The sequence below is a fragment of the Falco biarmicus genome, chromosome W, assembly GCF_023638135.1.
Source record: "Falco biarmicus isolate bFalBia1 chromosome W, bFalBia1.pri, whole genome shotgun sequence".
NCBI lineage: Eukaryota > Metazoa > Chordata > Aves > Falconiformes > Falconidae > Falco > Falco biarmicus.
In genome coordinates, this window is record NC_079310.1 from 5,179,168 (window position 1) to 5,195,904 (window position 16,737).

A 16,737-nucleotide genomic window follows, 5' to 3' on the forward strand; every position below is an offset into this window, starting at 1 on the left:
CCACCTGCTACACAGCAGGAACCACTCTACTTAAGTCATGTAGCAGTTCCTTTAATCTGTTCTTAAGTCTTCAGCGTGGGAGCTGCTGTTGTCTCCCTACACAATTTGTTCTCATGCCTTTCCATTCTTACCATTGGCAAGTTTTTTTTTTTTCCCCAATGTCTGGCCTAAATCTCACTGGTGTAGGGGAAAACTGCATTATTTTCCAGCAGGATCTGCCTCATTTGTGGGTCCTCAGCTTTCTCTCATGTGATTATTTTTTTTCCCACACCCATTTTAATTCGGCCCAAAGGCTGGCCATGGCCAGGTTTTCAGACTTTCCGCAGCCCATTACTTACTGCCTTTTTCTCCTCCAATGCCTCCAGGTGACTCTCCTGCTGTATGACTCAACCGGGATGAGGCAGTTGCTTTCCAAGTCTGTTGTGATTGATGATGATGACTAATATCCCTGGAGGCAGAATGCTCACAAGTACTACATCCATCTAACTCTCAGCCTTTTCCTCTTTCTCTGGTTCATTCTTGGGAACTACTGGTTTTTTTCTGTGTACCTGCCAAATTTCATCCCACCTTTCCATCAGCCTCAGGATTACTGTGACAAAACCCTGTACATTTTTGCCTTTGGTGTTCTCATTATTAGCCATACTGTTCTCTTTCTCCTCATCTTTTGTAGCTGCTGCATATATTGTTTTTCCAGGCAAAGATACTCTTTCAAGGAAGACTAAATGTCACATAAATAAAACCCCAGATGTTTGGGAAAGCATGTACAACAAAGAACAGGCAATAATTCATCCTTGTGTACATCTTTGTTGTACTATATATGTATGATAGTCAACTGCAAGAGAAAATTGTAAAATACAGTGCCATCTGGAAATTGCTAAGCTGAAATACAGCAAAGTCAATGTAAAATTGCTGCTATGGGTGCCAGGGTGCACTCTTGCTAACTTGTACATCCCCTTTTTTAACTCTTGGATATTCTATCTGAAGTAAGCTCTTGCAGATGGCAAACTCCTCTAAACCCAGGTCCCCTTATGTTGTTTCAGCATAGTATACCTTTGCCTATAAAAGTAGCCATGTTGTCTTCACTGGATCCGAACATCTCCGTAGCCTTGCTGAGGTGTACTGTTGTCCCTGTGTTACAGGTGAGGGAGCTGAGACAAAGAGGTAAAGGGCTGTATTCAGACCACCTTGCATGGTGCATGGACTTTGACAGTAACTTAGACGCTCACTGGAGAGCTATTCAGGCCACTGTTGGACCAGCCTGTAAATAGCTATGATTGCAATGCAAGCGTGTATAAAAGGCAGCCTGAATACGGCCCCCAGGTACTTAGACTAGAAAGCATCTATATGTAACTTTGGTGCTAAACCAGATAGTCTGAATATATCCGTGTTTTTCTGATACATCCAAACTGAGCCAAGGCTGCTTTGCAAGTCATCAGCAGAATAAGGAACTGAGCTACAGAGTACTGAATTGGTGCTTTACCCAGGGCTCAGCATTCCTCGGTCTGGGGAGACCCTTCAACTTTTTGTAGAGTGGTAATTTCACAGCACCACAGCAACACAAAGATGGTTTTCAAACCATTGTGATCAAGTTCATAGAAAAATGATGTTGGTATTTTACATATGAATTTTAAATATAATATAGATTTAAAATATAAAACACGATAATAAGGCATGGGCAGGGATGTGAGAATTTCAGGTGGATGTGTTTGCTGTGGCAGTTCTCTGGTTGCGGTGTGAGTGTACGTTTGATTTGTTCACCTTGGTGCTGTACATATGAAAATTTATACTTGATGCACAGATGTAATGCAAACAGCTTTTGAGTCAACAGCAGTGTCAGCTTTAAAAGCACCAGCATGCACAGAGGCAATTGTTTTGTGACATGATGGAAGAAGCCTGTAACTGGTCCTGGTAGGCTGTTTTTCATGTGTTGATGAATGCAGTGTAAAAGTGCTCTTTCTGCTTTCACTTTTATGCGCTTCTGTTAATATGGTCAAAATGGAGGGGCTCCCCTTTATAAAAGCATGAGAGTGGCCCCAGACACAGGAAGAGGATGTGTGTTTTGGGTATTTTTTCTGTCAAAACCCACACAGCTGAAACCTCTGTTTTAGAGAAACCTAAAAGAATTATACAATGCCTGTGGAAGGGTGAGATCTGTAAAAGAACCTCAACAATATGCCACAGCTAAACAGGCTCTGCTCAACCATCCTTCCCGGGACTGAGGCTGAACACACTGTGACATCTGTGGAAACCACCTGTCTTCAACCACAAACATTTTTCTCAGGGGCTATTGTATTGTTAACTAAGGGTGCATTTGGTTCATAAGGACTTTAATTCAGGTCCTGGCTTTAAAAATTGTTTATTTCCAGTAAACTAATCTTAGAAAGAAGGTAGGATAAAGGGTGAAATAATCCGATAAGAGGGCCGCATTAGTGTAGCATTCTCCTGCTCGGCAGCAGCCACTCAGGAGAAGTCACAGTCAGGCTGTCCCTGCTCAGAAATCCATGGAATGGGAATTAGTAACACTGCTGGCTGACTTAGGCCATGCATCATTTTATGTAGGGAGATATGACCAGTGGAAATCTTTCCTTTTGTTTGTGGGCTTCAGATTGTGTCTGGGAGAAATCACAGGCTGTGTTTTGCCAAAAGCTGCTCCTCCCCGTGTTCTCCACTGCCTTTCTAAAGGTACTGTGCATTTCTGAAACGTAATTGCACTGCTTCCATCAGTGGAATGTTAGAATTCCTCCTTCCCACCCCAAATACTCCACTGGCTCAGCACTTGGGCTCCTGGATTTCAGTGTTCAGTTCTAAACTGATCTACGCGATCTTACCCTCAGTGGAAAGCGTCTTTCATTCATTAAGATGCCAAAGCATTTAAGAAACTGCCTATCAGCAGGCATAACTCCATCACTTACTTGAATGCAACAAAGCAGCTGTTTATCGTTACTCATGAACTTTACCCAAAAGCTTAGAACAGGCATAAAAAAGAAAATTATACTCAGCTGATAATGTAAAAGATATTTAACAAGAAAATAGATACACAGGACTCCAGTACAAACTTCCCTTTCTTATAAAACACTGCTAGAATAATTCTTGATCACAAAGAATTAAGGGCTCATACTCCTGATTAACTCTGAATTGATTCCCACGCCACTGCACATTCAGTAACCTTGCAGCAAGTGATGATGTATGCACTCCTATCTGAGCAAATAGGAGGTGATTCTAGTTCAGCCCGGAGGAGATGTAAGCAAAGTCACATTGCCTTGCATTTTGTGTGCCTCTGTGAACACAGTTACAGCAGCTCAGCAGATGTGCAATGATTTATCAAACTTCAGCCGCACAACAGTAAGCCTGAGGCCTATGTCTCATTCATGGGAGGCTAAGGCTAACTGCTTCTTTACAGTCTACCACGCAAGCTTAATTCTTTAGGTATAAGAACCCAGTGCCTTCATTGATATCGCAGGAAACTTCTGTCAAAACAAAGTGCTGGTGTTTAGTACCTTGTTGGCATAAACCCAGTATGATGGAGAAAGTATTAACAAAGCAAAAGGCATTTGTGAAATATTTTGAAGTTATACAAAGTAAACAAAAAAGCTTTGTTAGGAGAGGAAAATTCCAAATCAATAGTATTTACCTTTACTTATGTAAATAAGCTATGGCACATCTAAGTGTGAACATCAACACCTCCAAAACTGTTGGAGCCATCAGCTCTGTATCCAGAGAGACTTGATGTGCCTTCTGCACTTTCACTGCTACTGTGTCCTTCAGCAGGCAAAAATCATGCAGGTGTGGAGCAGGAACACCTGGTTTTGGGCATATCATTAAGTACAACTGAGTTACAGTGACTTACTAAGTTACCACTCTTCTCCTGACCCACCATCAGCAGTGTAATTTCTCTTGGGTTGCTCCAATGGCTAAATAAAGCACTCTGCTTAAATCCAGAGTAGCTTAATTGAAGGCACTTTATCTCACTTTGGGATAAGCTAGGAACATATGCATGGGCCACAGCACCTTAACTTGGCAAGCAGCAATGTTTTAAATTGCCACAAACTGATGGTGTCCCAGACATATATGCTCAGTCCCTAGAGAAGTAGGCACATTTACATTTCCTCAGAAACAGCTGTGGGGGAATTAAGTCATTACAGCCCAAAGGTCAAATGGCTGAAAATACAATCTACACCTTGGTATGAAAACATTTAATATTTTGCCAGTGGACCAAAATTACAAATTGAAATGTTCTTTTTTCTTTCTTTTTTTTTTTTTCCCCACGGTAATGTAAATGTGTTCTGGAAATGGAAAAAAATACACCCTTAAGCTAATTATTATGAACTCAGAAATATGTTGACTACAATGCAGGAAACCAGCTGTAACTGTTCCAGTTAAATCCTCTTGCCTTCTTGAGAAACAAAGGTCTATTTCTAGCTTTTAAAGCAAAAAAATATACATTATTTCAAGCCTGCTTACTTCTAGTTATGGGTACTACAAAAATCTAATAATATAAAGACACAAAGGCACTTTTGCATGCACACACAGACTCTAGACATATGTATATCATAAATGCAGTGGTAACAACCATGAAATAAATCACCTTATTACAGTTTATTGCCTACAGTATATTTCTCCTCCCATTACTCCACCTTCTTCAGCAATGGGCATAATACTCCAAAGCTCTAGGGAGCATCTTCCCACAGCTATTTTAAAAACTGCAGCCAGACAGGCAAATGCTTTGTTCCTTCATTCCAAATGCTGAACACAGACAGTTCCTACCTGCTGACCCAGAGAGGAAAGATGAACATCAGACATATCACATCTCTTCAGGAGCAGAAACAGGAACGTTGTGCTGTGGGATAAAAGAAGCAGATCTCTCACACAGCACTTGCTCTGAGCTTTATGAGGTCCCAGGACATTAGTTTTTAAAACTACAAGGTGACTGCAGAAAAAAATAGAGAAGCAGGAGCTATTCTAGGTTATGTCAAAAGCTGTTCTGAACGTGTCAGATCCTGAAATGTGAACAGCTGGTGTAAATGAGCCTAAATGCTTTGACAGGCACAGGGCTATGAAGATTAAACTGGTGATAACTTGTATACATTGTAAAACATTCTAAACCAGATCAGTTATTTTGAATCTTATCTCTGATTATTCATCTTCCCCAGATTCTAATTGATAGAGATCTTGCATCATGATGAAGACCTATGTATATTCTACATATGATATGGAAAGGATTGTTACATCAGGACTGCCATTTGAAATTGTTGCTTCTTGGCTTATGTTTCTTGAGGTTACTGTTCACTGCTGCAATACATGAAAGTTCCACAGGTGGTAGCCATACCAGGGAAAAGAAAATGTTTTGAAAGGGTATAATATTAGAGGGAAAATAAAAAAGGCTGACAAGTGCCATGTGATGGTGCATAGTACAAGAAAACTGCTAAAAGGAACAAGGTTATATTGCAAGAACAGGTTTTCAAAGAAATTGTATGAAGTTCTGAGAAATCACATATACATGTTTGTAACAGTAAATTTCTACCAGATGTCTCATCTGAATAAAAATGCAGGGAGCAAGATATTGACCAGTGTAAGTGCATGAGCCTATGTGACTGGAGTTTAAAGATTAAGGTACTTTACATTTAGCAGTCATGCTAATTATAATCAACCCTGCTGCAATTTCACTGAGATAAATAGTTATATCAGAGATTGATTTCACCCACAGATTTGAATCTAAGCCATACTGGCTCTTCTGCATGATCATTAGTACTCAAGCAAAGGGGGAATCTGTGATACCTTTCCCTCTGCTGCAGTACAGCAGCTCAAATGTGAGAGATGCTCAGAGATACAAACTGTGGGCCTGTAGGCCAACATACATGAAAGCTTTTTTTAACAAGGTCCTCTTGATGTCCATGTGAGTTACGTACCTGCATATCTTAAGGATTTGATTCTCAGACCTTTGCAAAAAACTTATTTAGCCTTTCAGTACCAATATGAAATGAGTACCCAGAGCGCAAATAGTGGGGAAAAAAAAAATCCACTGAGCACATTTGTTCACAAGTTGCTATAGACAACACCTTTTTATTATTGTTGCTTATTTTTGCTCTTTGTATTGCTATTCTACTGCTGCATGGATTTCACATTACTAGTTCATAAATTCTATTTCTTTTCAGAATCTATCAGAAAGAGTTGCTTCATTATTTTTAATGGACTTTTGAAAAAATCTGTCCAAAGACAGGTGGAATAAAACTTTTAATAAACAAGTCTGGTGGTTACTTGCAGGGGAGGGTTTGGCTCCATAGCTTTATATGGGTAAGTTTTACGCATCTCTGTGGGTTCTGTTACCACAGCATGTGGACTGCTCGCAGACACAAAACTTCAGTCCATTCCTTTGGCATTTGAAGACGACATACAGCAACCATATAAGCTGAGGTGTCTCTGTTGCCCTACTTGTAGATATTTCTTGGTAGATACATACTACTAGAAGTTATCTGCAATTTGGTAACAACTGTGCTAGAATAATCAATGCTAATAAGGTGTAAGATTTGCAGAAGAATAAGAAAAATAAGAGAAAAGAGTGGAGTATAGCAGAACTCACCTGAGTCAGCCAGCCCATGGGCATCCCTGTCCAACATCTGGTAGTAAGAACAGGGTAGAAGAACAATAAGAAGAGAAACAGCTAGCTGAAGAAAATATTAGTACTGCATTACCGTCACAGCCTAGCAACAAATGTGTCCATTCAAGTATGTTGCCTACTGTAAGGATATAAAGATATTTTTTCACTCACGGAAATCATAAAATTGACCTTTTATTGACTAAAAATTTTCAAAGATGAATGTCAACTATAAGGCTGCTAGTATTTTTAAAACAGTTGTATACTAAAGTATGCATAAATTATCTCCTATACATAGATTAATTAGGTTAGCAGCAGGTTTAGCTGCTGCTCCCAGTGAATTCTTTTCACTTTGGGAAGACACTTGGTGGTCCCTCTCCTTGCCAGGACATGCCTTCCCCTGGGAGGCTCCACAGGCTCACAGAGACCAGGGCCCTCAGCAGCTGATGGAGCAAACCTATACTTCTGCAAGGCAAAGTATGAGATGTCTTTTACTGGCCCCTGAGTAAAAAGGAGTGATTCAGCTGAGCTGATGACATACTGCCACATTTGTTTCTCAAGAACAAAAGGCTGTTTGGTCTTGGGAAAGCCTGACACTTCATTGGAAACAACACTGCTGATGACAGCAGCTGGCAAACTTAACGATGACTTGGGTATATGAGCACACAACAAAGAAAATACCCTACCATTCATAAAGACACCACACATGCCAGAACCTTAACCCATCCCTGCATTCAGGATGAGCAGCTTTTGCTTCTCTCACCCTGCTGCTAGCATAAGCACTACAGACATGTCCCTGAGACCTCAAGGCCTGGATGTTCCTCTTCAACCACTTGCCAAACTCTCCTCCTTTTGCCTGGATGAAGCAGAGTGCCAACTGCCTCCCCCCCAGGCTGCTGACAGCTCTTAATTGCTATTACAGTCACTGGGGCAGAGCTAGCGTCTAAAGCTGGAGCTTTCAAGTGTTCTGCACCCAGAGCTGAGGCCAGCATGGCAAATGCAGGGTTGGAAGTGGCTCCCACAGCAACAGTGGCTTGCACGTGGTTGCTACTTCCTTTGACAACCTGATCCCAATTATAGATGCCCAGCTTTTCTGCAAATCTGGCCCTAAAAGCCTGCTCCTGTTCCCATTGCAATCAGTGGCAATGTCTGATTGATTTAATGGGAGCAGGCACAGAGATTTTCTAATTAAGATTAGAAAATTGGTAACTGCAAAGAAAGCAGAGAATGCACAACAGCCTGCCAGATCTCTGATAGGAAGCAAGAAATGAGCCAGTTGTCTGTAAGACAGAGATTTTGGTCTTTCTCTCTCAAAAAAACCCCAACCAACAAAGAAATAACCAAACCCCAAAACAGATTGGCAAGATGGCCTTGAAGCTGCTCTTAAACATTTTATATAACCTGGTCTAGTGTAAGGTGTCCCTGGTCATGGCAGGGGGATTGGAACCATGATTTCTAAGGTCCCTTCCAACCCAACCCATTCCATGTAATAGACAATTGTTTTTCAGCTCTTGAGTACTCTGTCTTCCCTTGGAAAGAAAACATGAAACATGCTGAATCACACAGGCCTTAACAGAAATTGGTATTTTTAACTTTTCTTTTATGTGGGGAGGCAATTAAAACTTTGTTTAAAACTACTTGCTTTTTGACAGGTACAAAGATGGATTGAGTTTAAGGTGTGTTTTTCACTTTAGTCCAGCTGGGGGCCAGAGAGGCATTTTTTACTAGCTCTTATGTTTTAAGAAAATACTGAGATTCTCAATTTATTACTGTATGAGAAATCCTAGTATCTGGAGGCTCAGTCACAACATTTCAGAATTTTTGTTTGCTTTGAGGGTTATGTGCATTCATGGAGGGCCTGCATAACAGACTCATAGGCTATTTCTACACTGGTAAATGCATCTACCTGAATGCAGGATCACCAGTGCCAAGCCAAGCTGTGCAGTGCTAAACCTGGTGCTGTCTCATTTATAGCACTTGGGAACTAATTACCCCTTGAGCAAACTATCCCCCTGATGGTGTTTGAGCTTGTTTTGGATAGAAATATCTGTTTAATACCTAAAAAGAGCCTGGGCATCAACAATTGTTTGCCTAGTATGGACAATAAAATGATCAGGACCTGGGAATATGCTATGAGTTATTTGATCGTGTAGATATACCTGCTGTGTTGTGGTGGTTCTCAAGGGGAACAGTTACCTTGGGTATGTTTCATCAGGGTTAAACAGTGGGTTGTGTTTAGCCAGGGTGAAGCCATTTATTCTGTGCTCAAATGAGGGAAATGTCAGGAGCTCAACAGACTTGTGGTTCTCTTGATTGCCCCCTTTCCAGTGGGGGAGCAGGCTACACACACACACACATATATATATATACACATATCAGTTGCTGGCTGTGATAAAGATCTAAGATGCTGGCAGCCATTCCATTGATATGGAGAAATAATGTGAAATGGGGATAATGGACATGGATTGTGATTGTATGTGTCTGCTTAAGGAATGTGGGTATGGTGACTAGTCATGGGTGCGGTGACAACTACAGTTTTGAGGAGACGCCTGCCCCTCTTCCTCTAACAAAGGGGAGATGGGGAGACGCCTGCCCCTCTTCCTCTAACAAAGGGGAGACGGGGAGATGCCTGCCCCTCTTCCTCTAACAAAGGGGCTATTTAAAAGAGAATAAGAAAAGATGAGAGACATTCAAATGCTATCTAGAGGGAGGGAGTGCTAAGTCTCCTTGCTGGAAAAGATTGGGTGGTCACAATCACCTGAAGAAGATGGGATGGTCACAAGAACATGAATCACCTACAAACCTGCAAGACCACCACATTCCAGGAAACGGACTGATAAGCTAATTAACATACAAAGCGGGGTTTAGGTAACGAATATGTATAGGCGTTAATTGAATATTCATTTGTTCATTGTATAAATGTGAGATGGTTCATCATTTCGGGTATGCACGATTGTGGAGGAGCGATCCCCCGTGCATCTGCGCGCAATAAACATACCTACTTTATAACTTTCGAGTTATAGAGTCTAATTCCGCATGTCACCATGAGGAGAATTCCTTGTCTAAAAAATTCCTCATATTCAGAGCAGTGTCCTACTGGAGTCTAATGCTAAGCTAGTAGCACCCATGAAAGAAATCTAAAGCTGTAACTCCAAATTTCCAAGTTCCAGAATGGATTCTAAATCAGCTAACAAGGTATATCAATCTAGAATTCAGTACAAAAGGCAAAATGCAGCCAAAAGTCTTGATGTGGGCATAAATTTTGCCTGTACAATTATTATTTTTTTTTTTTGGCAAGGCAGGCCCTTCATTAGCACCAGCCAACTCTGGGCAAAACTACGTCTTACCTTTCTTCTGCGCACAACCCATAGTGCCTCATCAATGAAATGGCTGGGTTAGCCAGAGACCATTCATCCATTCATAGGGTCTCTGCAGTCTCCTGCCTCTGGAACAACAATACAAAAGTGAAATATCACAGGGGGTAAAATGAGGTAGCAGAAACATCTAGGTGTTAGGACAGCATGCAATGGCTTGCTTCTGATGTGAAGTTGTTCAGACAGAGTGATGTGCCAAATCCTTTCCGGGTGCAAGCTTAGGCACTCACTATGGAAAAAGCAAGTGTGTCTAAGCAGAAGAGTGTGCTCAGGGTTTGTTGCGCTCTGGCAAAGGCATCGTGTCTCAGCAGTTAGGAAATCTGCTGAAAATGGCATTTGCTAGAAGGATATGGCTAACATCACAGTAGTGGTGATGCAGTATTTATATAATATCCTCAGAGAATTTTGTGTGTGTACCAGGGTGACACTGGTTCCCAACCCTACATTCAAATGTTCTCCTAACAATCTTATCCTCTCTAATATTTTTAAGAGTAATATGCTGTAATTGCCCATTACTGCTTAAACCCCCAAATATTATGAGCTGTTCACATCATCTGGCTGATGTAACATATTTTTGTGTTTGACTCATGGACAGCTTCTGCTGTGCATACTCACTTTGGTTAGTACCTCAGAGCTACACCACACAGCATCTTGTTGTTTACAGTCCAAATGGTTTAGCCTACAATGAATTCTGCATATGTGCATACACCCCATTTCCTTTCAGAGGTCAGCAGACCCACAAACCCCCCAGTCTGTGAGAACATAGACTGAAACTACAAACAAAACACATCAGAGCCATCATCCAGTTTTGTCTGTGCTAAGCCATAGTCTCAGTGCTTAAGAAATAAACAGAGTAAACACAGAAGTGACAAGGGAATAAAGCACAACCTGGCTTATTGCATTTATTCACAGGAACTTCCACAGGGTGGTGTTTTGGGTTTTTTTTTGTTTGGGGTTTGCTTATGTTTTTCAGACTGAAACCATATTTCCTCTAAAGAATGCAGCTAATTCTGTGGCATAAGCAACCGTGGAACATTACTGTTCTCCTGACAGCACGCTGAGATGCACCAAGGGTTACAAAGCCTAAGGTGAGACATTCTCTAACTAGCATAAAAACATGGGACAACACTTCAGTTTTCTGCCTTGATATTCATAACAGCAGGCATGCCCACATAATTCTCTGGTTTTCCTCTGCTGTGTATTCTCTCTGAGCCAGGGTCTGAGAATAACCAGACAGATTTGTACAGGGTGTGGGGGATAGGGAGAAGCTTAAGGGCACGGAGGGCAAGGGATTGAAAGTAGGAAGAGAGGACATTATCTCAGCCTGTAAGCAGGACTTGCACAAGCCTAACATCCACTCAGTTCACAGTAAGTGTGATTATCTAACATCATTATAGCAGTCTAGGCTGTACAGTTTTGGTTCCTAATTGCATGTTGTAGGTGATGATCACAAAACTATTTCCATATAGCTCACAATTATATACTTAGAGGCATCATAGTATGCATCTGTAGTTCAGGCTGCCATTCATCTGCCATTATAGGAAATAATATTCTGCCACTCACACTCTTGCCAAGCTGTTCCTTTCTGGGCCAGAAGTCTCAATTTCAAGCATCAGAATCAGGATGAATTGTTTAGGAACACTTCAGTCAAAATGTCCCAGCCATTTCCAAGAACAAAGTCAGTTAAAACTGACTGAGGTTTTGAATAAATACTTTCAACTGTTTTAACATGAACAAGCATTTTGAGATTTCATGCACTGGTATGACATTTAGCTGGATGGTCTCTGAATGGAAGAAAACATCACTGTCTCTTTTTTTCCCTCTGAAAACTCTTATTTCACCCACGATACCTAGTACAAACAGATAGTGCTGGGTTCAAAAGTTTTAAATTCACTGTGGGAAGTACCTTTTGTGCAAGCCTAATACACAAGGTGCTGAAAAAATTGAACGCTTTAGTACAAGGCCTTTGCCAGAGCAAAGAGATTTAGAAAGAGAAGCATCAGGCTATCATACAGGGTCAAAAAAAGAAAGAATATTCCCATTCCTCCACGATCTCTCCTATTGAAACCCGGTAACTTAAGCTCTTGAAAACTTAAGAGGGGTTCCCCAAAGTAGCTTCTCTGAGTGTGGCCCTGCACACCACATAAAATACGTGAATTTCTCTAATTCACACACGGAATTTTGTGAGTGCATAGTCCTTTAATGTATTTAAAGACATAACTACAATGACAATTTCCTTATGGCTAACATGGGTCATCCAGATGTGCAATTCCAAGTGATTCTCTTAGGCTTCATAGCTCCAATGCACATACCAGAGGAACTGAAAACACATTTTAAGTTTCACTACCCCTACTGCAATGGCCGCTTGTGTACAGGCATCCCATAACCCATCAGCAGGAGCCGGGAATTTCACAGGCTTCTTTCTTACATAAACTGCTACTTGGTGTGGCACAACACAGCTGTTGCTGTTTCTGCAGGAGCATCCCTGGGACAGCTTTCCAGAGCAGGGGATGCAGGCCCAGGTCCTGCAGAGCGCTCCCCATTCCCAAAATGACACCCCATTTCCAGCCTCGGCTCGGCTAGCACTGTCGCTGTGGCTGGCACTGGCGCCTGTGGCCGGCAGGTGCCCAGGGAAACTCTCCTCCCCTCTGCCACCGCCGCCACCGGGCGCCGCGGCCGGAGACTGCGGCACCCGCCGAAGCACCCCAGGGCTGGCTGGAGGCACCCAGGCCGGCGGCTGGAAGCGGCCCCCTTCCCTCACCGCCTGACGAGGGAGGGGGGGAACGGAAAGAATAAGAAAAAAACAACCCGCAAACTGCTGCGGGGGAGGAAGAGAGGCACAACTCCCCGCCACAGACATGCACTACCCGCCCTAGCCCTCGCACCCTCAGGCGGGCGGGCAGCCCGTAACGGCGGCGGCCACCGCGGGCAGGGTCGCCCCGGGCCGTTACCTAACGGCAGGCAGGTAGACGGGCAGGCAGGTAGGCGGGCGGGCGGGCCAGGCCACCCCGGGCCGTTACCTAACGGCGGACGGGCAGAGCAGGGCAGGGCTGGGCCGGGCCGGGCCGGGCCGGGCGCCTTATGTAAGGGCAGGGGCGGGGCAGCGTTGCTGTGGCGGCAGCGGCGCCATGTCCTGGTGCCGCAGTGCCGTGTGGTTCGTGAAGGGGCTGCGGGAATACACGAGGTACAGGCGGCGGGGCGGGCGCTGTGGACAGGCTGGGGCCGTTTCTGGGCGTTCGGTTTCTGTGTATTTTTAATGGCAGCCTCCCCCGCTCCGCCTGAGCGGACCGATGTCAGCGTCTTCCCTGTGGGAGCTGCCCGCGCAGGCACCTGCCCCGGGGCTACAGCTGGGCCGGCTCCCGCCTCTCAGGGCTTGGCCCGTGTGGCCTGTGGCGAGCAAAGGCCTTCAGCTGTCGCTATGTCACTCGCTGCAGTGTCACTGGTGCTATACCTGGCCTCTCCCTCGAGCACGGGGGATAACGGGGAGGAGGGGGTGTTTAGCCCACGCGGAGCTGTGAGGGAAGAACGCTTCTCAACTGCCCCCTGTGTTTTTTGGAAGTACTCTCTTCTAGTTTCTCACAGGTGTCTCTGATTTATTCAGGACCAGCTATGAGTCTGCTTCCAAGCACTTCAATCCAGCTGATGTGGAGGTGGACGTGGCTGGGAGATCCTTTCTGGTCACTGGTGCCAACAGTGGCATTGGCAAGGCCACAGCCAAAGAGATAGCAAGGAGAGGTGAGCCGGGCAGGCGTGAGGAGCCATGAGGGGTCCATACGGAGAAGATGGAAGGGATCAGGTCTGCCCTTCCAGCACAAGCGCAAAGATGCAGCTCCCGGGGATGAGTGGTCAGGCGTGTTATTTTTCAAGTTTAAGTATGATCAGTGCTGTGAAAACTGGAGTAATGAAACCACATTAGTGGAGACAATCTGCAAAGTGTTTCTCAAGTGCAGGTTTACTGAAACTATCTGGCCCTTGTGGTGGTGCTGGTGGATAGAGGTCTACTTATGGCTGATGTGGTACAAGTAGCAGCCTGGCTAAATTTGAACAGTTTTGAAGAAGTTACGATTGTATCATATGATGAAAGAAAACAATTGGCTTTGCTAAGCTGAGATGGACGGGTATAAAAGAAGCTACACTTGATCCAAGTGATAATAACCTGGAGCTTGTGCCCTTTAACTGGTTAAAAGCAACCATTTTTTTTCTGTTGCTTTCTGTAAGCAAGGAGATGGTATGAACTGGAACTAGCTGCTGGTGAAGGATAAACCTAATCACTTTCAGAGTTGGCACAATAATACTTCTTGTGATAGGAGTTTTGGCATGTAGGATGGAAGGGAGGAGCTTGCAGCTCTTTGCTCTCTTTGCCTGCCTAGGTTTCATAACTATCTTATGAGGTAAAGTGGTGACTCAGTTAAACTGATTCAAAATTATTAGCATGAAAGAGCCTTTGAGTTAAAGATCCCCATCAGTGCTAGTAGCCAGTATAAGATTGATTTCAGGTTCCCACCACTGCCATTATGTATAATAGCCTTATCTAAGTATTGCTTTGTCTGGAGACTATTTTGCTCATAAACAGATATGACTGCCAGGTTTTGAAAGCTGTCAAGATGACTGGATCTGCATAGGATTTGGTCACCATGTCTGGTATTTGGAGCCCAAAGAACAACCTTGGGTTCAGACTGCTTGGCTAAACCTTGTGTTTGTGTTGCTGTGTATATGAAGTTAAAATGACCTAAAAGAGTCATCCTGATCCTGTCCTTGAACTTGTCGCTCTGAAACACAATGTCAGTTGTTGGGGCCCTAGTTTCTAGTTGAGTCTCTTCAAGTACACTATGACAAGAAATAAGGAATTCAGACTTGGCAAAAGAATAACAAAGCTATGTTGGCTTTACCTTTAAGTACTTCATATTTTTGTAAATAATGATGATAACTTCTTTAGCCTGACTTCAGCTTTTCTCTGAATTGGTGTCTTATGGGTATTACAGATTTGGGCTTTCCCATATGTCTTCTGAACTGCATTTCCAGTTTGACACAGTCTTCTCCCAGCCACTCTGACAATTCCCACGTGTTGTTTAAGTTCAAATAACACCAATCTTTACTACGGAAAATATATTCAAATCCCTTTCCTAGCCTATAGGTCACACCAAAATTTCCCCCTCTCCTTAACATCAAGAAAAATGTTCATATTCAAAGCCCTTAGAACCCAAATATTTCCACTGAAGATTTTTCAGTGTAGACTATGAGAATGTTCCTGATCAGCTTGAAGGCCAGCTGCTTCTTCCATGTGTCTAATTTGTACACATTACTTGTGCTGTACCCTGTGTCTTGGGAAGAGCTCCTTAAACATCTGCAAGTGTACATCCTTAACTGCCTTAAGATCTGTAACTAAAGCCCTCCTTTGCAGTGAAGCCTGCAGTCACTGTGAGAATGGCCAAAGAAGCAAGCATTGGATGCTGCCCCTTCTGATTGCCTTTTGTCTTGCTTATGAAATCTGTTCTCCCTGGGTCAAAGACTTTCATTCTGATCTGGAAATACTCAGTGGCTGGCTGTGCATGGTTCCTTCCATGTATAGTATATGTGTAACACAAAATGAAGACAAAACTGTATTAAATGTTGGCTAGTGTAATTTGTATGATTATCCCAGATTCAGGAGTTTCCCCCTGCTGCCTGCAGTTATGCACTTCGTAAAAGTAACTCAGTCAACTCTGGCAGTGCAGTGGAGGAGTCAGACCCTGTTAGAAAATTTCAAAAGAACCTTGAAACTTGTTGGCTGCATTAGCTGCATGCCAAATATACTTGCAATGGTGGTCCTCAGTGGAAAAACCTCTCTTGTAGACAGAAAATTTCATTATCAGACCCCACTCTGGGCTGTGCAGTGTGACTGCTCTATTCCGAAGGTAGACTTAGTGTCTTGCATTTGGGTTCCAGGTGTTAGAAGAGTGACCCAGCACCATTGTTTCTATTATCAATCCTTTGGGATTATATTGCTTGAGCCTTCTAGTGATGCACTGCTAGCAACCCCTAAAACACCCTTAAAAATGGGTATAAGTAGAGTGCGGGTATTCCTGTGACCGAGAGTAACACATTGCTTGTGATGATCAGAGAATACAAAGCATAAAAATTAAAAAGAATTATGCCTACCTGTACGTTGGTCCCCTTCTTGAAGGGTGTCTTTAAGGTAGCTAAGTTATAAGGTCATGATAAGTATCCAGGCCTTTGAGAGGAGCCTTGCCCGGCATGTTCCTTTCATAGAAAAGATGGCTGGAAGGGACCTCTAGAGGTCATCTTGTCCAGCATCTCACCGGAAGCAAGACTGTTGCCAACACTAGATCAAACCAGCCATTGCTTTGCCTTGCTGGATCTTGAAACCTGCAAGGATGGAAATTCTGCATCTTTTTTTCTTGATACCTGACCTGAACCTCCTAAGCTGCAATTTTTGGCCATTTCCTGAAAACTGGTATGCAATCACAAGAGGTTTTTTGTTTCATTTGGATTGTATCGGAAACTAACCCCAAACAAGAACTGCAAATTGCACATTGCTTCCCGGCCTTCCTTCTTTGTTGATGCCTTCCCCCAAACATAGTAATTATAAAATGCGTTTCTTGTCGAAATCCACCAGGTGGCACGGTTCATCTGGTTTGCCGAAATAAGGAACGGGCAGAGGTTGCCATAGGAGAAATAGTGACAGAAACCGGCAATCACGTGAGGTTTTTTTCAGTCTTTTGTTTACTCTTAGGAAGATTAATATTAAAGACCTCAGAGGCCTTGAGATAC

The 16,737-nt window shown here is 43.2% G+C and overlaps 1 protein-coding gene and 1 pseudogene across 1 annotated transcript in view; both read left to right on the plus strand.

The window, feature by feature from the left end:
- Positions 1–371: 371 nt before the first annotated feature.
- LOC130142153 (transmembrane protein 272-like) lies at positions 372–722 on the plus strand (annotated as a pseudogene).
- Positions 723–13,075: 12,353 nt separating this feature from the next.
- The window catches only part of LOC130142147 (dehydrogenase/reductase SDR family member 12-like), a 38,798-nt gene continuing 35,136 nt past the window's right edge, over positions 13,076–16,737 (plus strand). Inside the window, exons 1-2 of the mRNA XM_056323625.1 lie at positions 13,076–13,150; positions 13,568–13,701. Coding sequence (XP_056179600.1) covers positions 13,095–13,150; positions 13,568–13,701 — 190 coding nt within the window. The 5' untranslated portion in view covers positions 13,076–13,094. The remainder of the gene's footprint in view (positions 13,151–13,567; positions 13,702–16,737) is intronic.